This window comes from Oncorhynchus mykiss, chromosome 20, assembly GCF_057628025.1.
Source record: "Oncorhynchus mykiss isolate SJ-2025 chromosome 20, ASM5762802v1, whole genome shotgun sequence".
In the NCBI taxonomy this organism is placed as follows: Eukaryota; Metazoa; Chordata; class Actinopteri; order Salmoniformes; family Salmonidae; genus Oncorhynchus; species Oncorhynchus mykiss.
Window position 1 is genome coordinate 49,497,113 of NC_143041.1, and position 8,463 is coordinate 49,505,575.

Below are 8,463 nucleotides of genomic sequence, written 5' to 3' on the forward strand. Positions count from 1 at the left end.
CTTTCTTTCTTTCTTTCTTTCTTTCTTTCTTTCTTTCTTTCTTTCTTTCTTTCTTTCTTTCTTTCTTTCTTCCCCCCCCCACCACTCCAGACTATATAGATGGAGACGGTGGCTGGAGTAACTGGTCTCCATGCAGTGTAACCTGTGGGAACGGGAACCAGAAGAGGATCAGGTCATGTGGTTACGCCTGTAGCGCCACAGAGTCACGCACCTGTGACATGTCACCCTGCCCAGGTGAGGAGGGAGGGTGTGTGTGGATCCAGGGTTGTAATCATTAGTCCAAACTGTAGAAAACAGTGTGATGAAAGCAAGAGTTTATATTGGACAAATTCAGGTAGGTCCCTCCACATTTGGTTGTGTTTGGTTCCTAGTGAATCCCTGGTCATCAGTTAAATGTTCTTTTTAAAGCTGTTTTCTACTTGAATCGACATCTGCAGCATTTACAGCCAACGTGATCTTTGTGAACGTCGGGGGAAATTGCCTTTAAAAGTCTATCGCTACTCTTCCTGGGGTTTATTATGGATCCCCATTAGTTCCTGCCAAGGCAGCAGCTACTCTTCCTGGGGTTTATTATGGATCCCCATTAGTTCCTGCCAAGGCAGCAGCTACTCTTCCTGGGGTTTATTATGGATCTCCATTAGTTCCTGCCAAGGCAGCAGCTACTCTTCCTGGGGTTTATTATGGATCCCCATTAGTTCCTGCCAAGGCAGCAGCTACTCTTCCTGGGGTTTATTATGGATCCCCATTAGTTCCTGCCAAGGCAGCAGCTACTCTTCCTGGGGCTCATTATGGATCCCCATTAGTTCCTGCCAAGGCAGCAGCTACTCTTCCTGGGGTTTATTATGGATCCCCATTAGTTCCTGCCCAGGCAGCAGCTACTCTTCCTGGGGTTTATTATGGATCCCCATTAGTTCCTGCCAAGGCAGCAGCTACTCTTCCCAGTTATCCAACAAAATTAAGGCAGTTATATACAATTTAAAACATTACAATACTTTTCACAACTCATTGTGTTTCCTGAGGCCACTATTGTATTACCACATACCTTCAAAATCTACAAAATCCATGTGTACGTGTGTGTGTGTCTCTTCACAGTCCCCACTGTTCCATAAGGTGTATTTTTATCTGGTTTTAAAATCTGATTCTACTGCTGCATCTGTTACCTGATGTGGAATAGAGTTCCATGTAGTCATGGCTCTATGTAGTACTGTGGAACAGAGTTCCATGTAGTCATGGCTCTATGTAGTACTGTGGAATAGAGTTCCATGTAGTCATGGCTCTATGTAGTACTGTGGAATAGAGTTCCATGTAGTCATGGCTCTATGTAGTACTGTGGAATAGAGTTCCATGTAGTCATGGCTCTATGTAGTACTGTGGAATAGAGTTCCATGTAGTCATGGCTCTATGTAGTACTGTGGAATAGAGTTCCATGTAGTCATGGCTCTATGTAGTACTGTGGAATAGAGTTCCATGTAGTCATGGCTCTATGTAGTACTGTGGAATAGAGTTCCATGTAGTCATGGCTCTATGTAGTACTGTGGAATAGAGTTCCATGTAGTCATGTCTCTATGTAGTACTGTGGAATAGAGTTCCATGTAGTCATGGTTCTATGTAGTACTGTGCACCTCCCATAGTCTGTTCTGGACTTGGGGACTGTGAAGAGACCTCTGGTGGCATGTCTTGTGGGGTATGCTTGGGTGTCTGAGCTGTGAGCTAGTCGTTTAAAACAGACAGCTCAGTGCATTCAACATGTCAATACTTCACACAAATACAAGTAGTGATGAAATCAATCTCTCTACTTTGGGCCAGGAGAGATTGACATGCATATTATTCATGGCAGCTCTCCTGGTACATTTAAGAGCTCGCCGTGCTGCCCTGTTTGTGGCCCCTGACCACACGACTGAACAGTAGTCTAGGTGCGACCTACCTTTGTTGATAGTGTTGTTAAGAAGGCAGACCGGCGCTTCATTATAGATGTGGAAGTGATAAGCTCGTCTGTTACATCATTCACTGACCATGTCTCTGTGTGCAGGTATTGAAGATGCGTTCAAGACAGCCGCCACTGAGGTCAGTCTACTGGCTGGAACAGATGAGTTCAACGCTACAGAGCTCTTTGGTGTCGGTAAGATTCTTCCCTCTTTACTCTCTTTTTATTTTCATCAGATTCATCCCTCCAGCTATGTGTCAGTTTCTTCAAACGTGATTCTATTTAGCATTAGCATCAGGGTTGGGATCCCATGTATATTCAGTCAATTCCATGTCTTTTCAGTCTCAATTTCCATTTACATCCTGACTCTACTAAATTGTAATGGACTTAACTCCAAACCCGGGTCCAGTCTTCTCTGCACAGTCCATTGATTTTTAGTGGGAATTCCTGCTCTAGTCATTGTATTTCTATGGTCCACCCTGCACAGTTCAGCCTTCCTGGGCCTGCTTATCATTCCTCAGACCTTCACTGGGCCTGCTTATCATTCCTCAGACCTTCACTGGGCCTGCTTATCATTCCTCAGACCTTCACTGGGCCTGCTTATAATTCCTCAGACTTTCACTGGGCCTGCTTATCATTCCTCAGACTGGGCCACATTTCTTCACTGGGATGGAGGAGGAGAAAGAGGAAGAAAACAGCAAACTATGCTCTGTGATCTGGTCCCAATAGCACACTCTGCTCTGTGATCTGGTCCCAATAGCACACTCTGCTCTGTTATCTGGTCCCAATAGCACACTCTGCTCTGTGATCTGGTCCCAATAGCACACTCTGCTCTGTGATCTGGTTCCAATAGCACACTCTGCTCTGTGATCTGGTCCCAATATCACACTCTGCTCTGTGATCTGGTCCCAATAGCACACTCTGCTCTGTGATCTGGTCCCAATAGCACACTCTGCTCTGTGATCTGGTCCCAATAGCACACTCTGCTCTGTGATCTGGTCCCAATAGCACACTCTGCTCTGTGATCTGGTCCCAATAGCACACTCTGCTCTGTGATCTGGTCCCAATAGCACACTCTGCTCTGTGATCTGGTCCGAATGACACACTCTGTGATCTGGTCCCAATAACACACTCTGCTCTGTGATCTGGTCCCAATAGCACGCTCTGCTCTGTGATCTGGTCCCAATAGCACACTCTGCTCTGTGATCTGGTCCCAATAGCACACTCTGCTCTGTGATCTGGTCCCAATAGCACACTCTGCTCTGTGATCTGGTCCCAATAGCACACTCTGCTCTGTGATCTGGTCCCAATAACATGCTCTGTGATCTGGTCCCAATAACCTGCTCTGTGATCTGGTCCCAATAGCACACTCTGCTCTGTGATGTGGTCCCAATAGCACACTCTGCTCTGTGATCTGGTCCCAATGACACGCTCTGTGATCTGGTCCCAATAACCTGCTCTGTGATCTGGTCCCAATAACATGCTCTGTGATCTGGTCCCAATAACATGCTCTGTGATCTGGTCCCAATAACATGCTCTGTGATCTGGTCCCAATAACCTGCTCTGTGATCTGGTCCCAATAGCACACTCTGCTCTGTGATCTGGTCCCAATAGCACACTCTGCTCTGTGATCTGGTCCCAATAGCACACTCTGCTCTGTGATGTGGTCCCAATAGCACACTCTGCTCTGTGATCTGGTCCCAATAGCACACTCTGCTCTGTGATCTGGTCCCAATAACCTGCTCTGTGATCTGGTTCCAATAGCACACTCTGCTCTGTGATCTGGTCCCAATAACCTGCTCTGTGATCTGGTCCCAATAGCACACTCTGCTCTGTGATCTGGTCCCAATAGCACACTCTGCTCTGTGATCTGGTCCCAATAGCACACTCTTCTCTGTGATCTGGTCCCAATAACACGCTCTGTGATCTGGTCCCAATAACCTGCTCTGTGATCTGGTCCCAATAACACGCTCTGTGATCTGGTCCCAATAACCTGCTCTGTGATCTGGTCCCAATAACATGCTCTGTGATCTGGTCCCAATAACACGTTCTGTGATCTGGTCCCAATAACATGCTCTGTGATCTGGTCCCAGTAACATGCCCTGTGATCTGGTCCCAATAACACGCCCTGTGATCTGGTCCCAATAACATGCCCTGTGATCTGGTCCCAATAACACGCCCTGTGATCTGGTCCCAATAACACGCTCTGTGATCTGGTCCCAATAACATGCCCTGTGATCTGGTCCTAATAACCTGCTCTGTGATCTGGTCCCAATAACATGCCCTGTGATCTGGTCCTAATAACATGCTCTGTGATCTGGTCCCAATAACACGCCCTGTGATCTGGTCCCAATAACACGCCCTGTGATCTGGTCCCAATAACCTGCTCTGTGATCTGGTCCCAATAACATGCCCTGTGATCTGGTCCTAATAACCTGCTCTGTGATCTGGTCCCAATAACATGCTCTGTGATCTGGTCCCAATAACCTGCTTTGTGATCTGGTCACAATAACATGCTCTGCCATCTGGTCCCAATAACCTCAGCCAGGAGAAACAGGCACATCTTTGTTTTGCTACAACCTTAACATGCTGCACATAGCAACCCAGCAATAACGCCTGCAAAATATGTCTACGGGACCAATACGATATTTGGCAATATGCACATTGTTACGTCAAACCAATAAAGCCAGTTTTTAAATTAAATAAAGGGACCGAGCGAGAGAGGAAGAGTGCGAGAGATCCAGACTAACTAACTCTGTCTCTTCTAGACCCAGACAGCTGTAGGGAGAGGTCCAGGCTAACTATGTCTCTTCTAGACCCAGACAGCTGTAGGGAGAGATCCAGGCTAACTAACGCTGTCTCTTCTAGACCCAGACAGCTGTAGGGAGAGGTCCAGGCTAACTATGTCTCTTCTAGACACAGACAGCTGTAGGGAGAGATCCAGGCTAACTTTGTCTCTGTCTCTAATGTCTTCTAGACACAGACAGCTGTAGGGAGAGATCCAGACTAACTCTGTCTCTAATGTCTTCTAGACACAGACAGCTGTAGGGAGAGATCCAGACTAACTTTGTCTCTGTCTCTAATGTCTTCTAGACACAGACAGCTGTAGGGAGAGATCCAGGGTAACTCTGTCTCTGTCTCTAATGTCTTCTAGACACAGACAGCTGTAGGGAGAGATCCATACTAACTCTGTCTCTAATGTCTTCTAGACACAGACAGCTGTGAACGCTGGATGAACTGTAAGTCTGAGTTCCTGAAGAAATACATGACCAAGGTCTCCAACGACCTCCCCAGCTGCCCCTGCTCCTACCCCACCGAGGTGGCCTACAGCACGGCCGACGTCCCCGACCCCGCCACACGCCGGGACTTCCGCTGGAAAGACGCCAGCGGCCCCAAGGAGAAACTAGAGATCTACAAACCCACGGCCCGGTGCTGCATCCGCTCCATGTTAACTCTAGAGTCCACTACTCTGGCTGCACAGCACTGCTGCTACAATGACAACATGAAGCTCATCACCCGGGGTAAAGGAGCAGGAACACCCAACCTCATCAGCAATGAGTTCTCTGCTGACCTCCACTACAAGGTAGACATCCTGCCCTGGATCATCTGTAAGGGGGACTGGAGTCGCTATAACCAGGTCAGGCCTCCTAACAACGGGCAGAAGTGCCCAGACAACCCCCTGGATGAGAATTACCTCAAACAAGTTGAGGAGGCATGGGAGTTTTAGAACTGGAGAGATGAACATATTAAGGGAAAAAACATATGAAATATTTGTATGAAACTTGTACCTCAATTGCTGCTTCAAACCATCCAAGGCTAGAGTCCAAATGAACAGGACTGTTTGTTGATATCAGCCAACGTGATAAAGAGACAACATATTGCTCACATGGACACATCATTGTCCTCAACAGAGACTATGGACTCTATTTTAATAAAACCTAACTCAATGGTAAATCTAACCACTGGCACTAGGGCTACAGGTTCGGGGGCGTGTCAGAAATATTTTTGGCTATTTTCATAACCAGAATTATTGTCTCAGTAGCAGGCGGTGGTGCATAAGGGCTGGGTTTTGATAGCAGGCGGTGGTGCATAAGGGCTGGGTTTTGATAGCAGGCGGTGGTGCATAAGGGCTGGGTATTGATAGCAGGAGGTGGTGCATAAGGGCTGGGTATTGATAGCAGGAGGTGGTGCATAAGGGCTGGGTATTGATAGCAGGAGGTGGTGCATAAGGGCTGGGTTTTGATAGCAGGCGGTGGTGCATAAGGGCTGGGTTTTGATAGCAGGCGGTGGTGCATAAGGGCTGGGTTTTGATAGCAGGCGGTGGTGCATAAGGGCTGGGTTTTGATAGCAGGCGGTGGTGCATAAGGGCTGGGTTTTGATAGCAGGCGGTGATGCATAAGGCCTGGGTTTTGATGGCAGGCGGTGGTGCATAAGGCCTGGGTTTTGATGGCAGGCGGTGGTGCATAAGGCCTGGGTTTTGATGGCAGGCGGTGGTGCATAAGGCCTGGGTTTTGATGGCAGGCGGTGGTGCATAAGGCCTGGGTTTTGATGGCAGGCGGTGGTGCATAAGGCCTGGGTTTTGATGGCAGGCGGTGGTGCATAAGGCCTGGGTTTTGATGGCAGGCGGTGGTGCATAAGGCCTGGGTTTTGATGGCAGGCGGTGGTGCATAAGGGCTGGGTTTTGATAGCAGGCGGTGGTGCATAAGGCCTGGGTTTTGACGGCAGGCGGTGGTGCATAAGGGCTGGGTTTTGATAGCAGGCGGTGGTGCATAAGGGCTGGGTTTTGATGAATAAACAAGTTGATGCTACAGAATGTCGAAGGCTTGTTGACCCCTCACTGGCCAATCAGAATGGGCTCCATGGCTAAATGATGTGGTTTCTTCAAGCTGTGTATTTATGGTATTTTATGTATTGTGTTGTCATCAACTCCTATGTTAGTCCGTAATAGTTTGTTAAAGAGCCTACAGAAACAAAATAACAACATGTAGACCTATCCTATATTTACTAAACATAGTACATTTGTAGTACATGTTTTTGAACAGTAATTGCTACAATATGCAAATATATTGTTAACATAGCATTCACACTGATATACAGAGAATGTATGTGAACCCTTTGAATGACCTGGATTTCTGCATAAATTGGTCATAAATTGGATCTTCATCTAGGTCACAACAAGACAAACACAGTCTGCTTAAACTAATAACACACAAACAATTCTACGTTTTCATGTCTTTTATTAATCACACCGTGTAAACATCCACAGTGGAGGGTGGGAAAAACGTATGAGACCCTTTGTATTTCATAACTGGTTGACCCTCCTTCGGCAGCAATAACCTCAACCAAACATTTTCTGTAGTTGCGGATCAGACCAAAACGGTCAGGAGGAATTTTGGACCATTCCTCTTTACTCTTAACAACCTCATTACCATCAGCCAAACACAGTATCATTACACAGTCTCCTTACCATCAGCCAAACACAGTATCATCCCAACGCAGCCTCCTTACCATCAGCCAAACACAGTATCATAACACAGCCTCCTTACCATCAGCCAAACACAGTATCATCACAACACAGCCTCCTTACCATCAGCCAAACACAGTATCATAACACAGCCTCCTTACCATCAGCCAAACACAGTATCATCACAACACAGCCTCCTTACCATCAGCCAAACACAGTATCATAACACAGCCTCCTTACCATCAGCCAAACACAGTCTCCTTACCATCAGCCAAACACAGTCTCCTTACATCAGCCAAACACAGTCTCCTTACCATCAGCCAAACACAGTATAATAACAGTCTCCTTACCATCAGCCAAACACAGTATCATAACAGTCTCCTTACCATCAGCCAAACACAGTATCATAACAGTCTCCTTACCATCAGCCAAGCACAGAGCCTTCATTTGTATGATATATGCCTCTGTAATGATCAATGTAATGATTAAAAGTAAAACTGTATAATGGATTTTGCCAATATTCTGTCTGATAATTCTTTAAGTTTCGGGTTAAAAAGGACAGCTTGATGTAGATTCAGAAAAAAATGGTAGATTTTTATGTTATTTTAATTTGTTTCTGATTGAGAACTCGTGTATCTCCATTGCCCAATTGGACACTATGTTTTGAGTGACACCCACCCTGACCCATCAGAAGCTATAGAGAGACACCCCTGACCTATCAGAATCGGAAAGGGTCTCTGTGCTGTGGATAACACAGTTATCCCATTGGAGCTGAGTGCATAGGGGAGGAGCAATATCAGAACCCAGAACCAAATCTTGTGTGTTAGCTATGACATGCATGTTAAGTCTGTCAAGAGTGAATTATCATGACCACGGCTCCCATCCAGAACCTGTGGCGGAATGGGTCACCATTCTGCTAGTTTCCCACTGCCAGACATAACACACAGACTGGCTGTGGTCAGGGCTAGCTTTCTACCGCCCTCTCCTAAAGGTGACTTGGGCAGATATATGATATTCCGGTTCCCATATGTGATTATACACTTGATTATTTAGAATGCACTTGTTTATTTTTGTT

The 8,463-nt window shown here is 46.6% G+C and overlaps 1 protein-coding gene across 1 annotated transcript in view; it reads left to right on the forward strand.

The window, feature by feature from the left end:
- Positions 1–7,141, forward strand: part of LOC110499568 (isthmin-1) — a 30,510-nt gene extending 23,369 nt beyond the window's left edge. The window contains exons 4-6 of the mRNA XM_036956437.2: positions 91–234; positions 2,030–2,119; positions 5,134–7,141. Coding sequence (XP_036812332.2) covers positions 91–234; positions 2,030–2,119; positions 5,134–5,651 — 752 coding nt within the window. The 3' untranslated portion in view covers positions 5,652–7,141. The remainder of the gene's footprint in view (positions 1–90; positions 235–2,029; positions 2,120–5,133) is intronic.
- Positions 7,142–8,463: the final 1,322 nt, after the last annotated feature.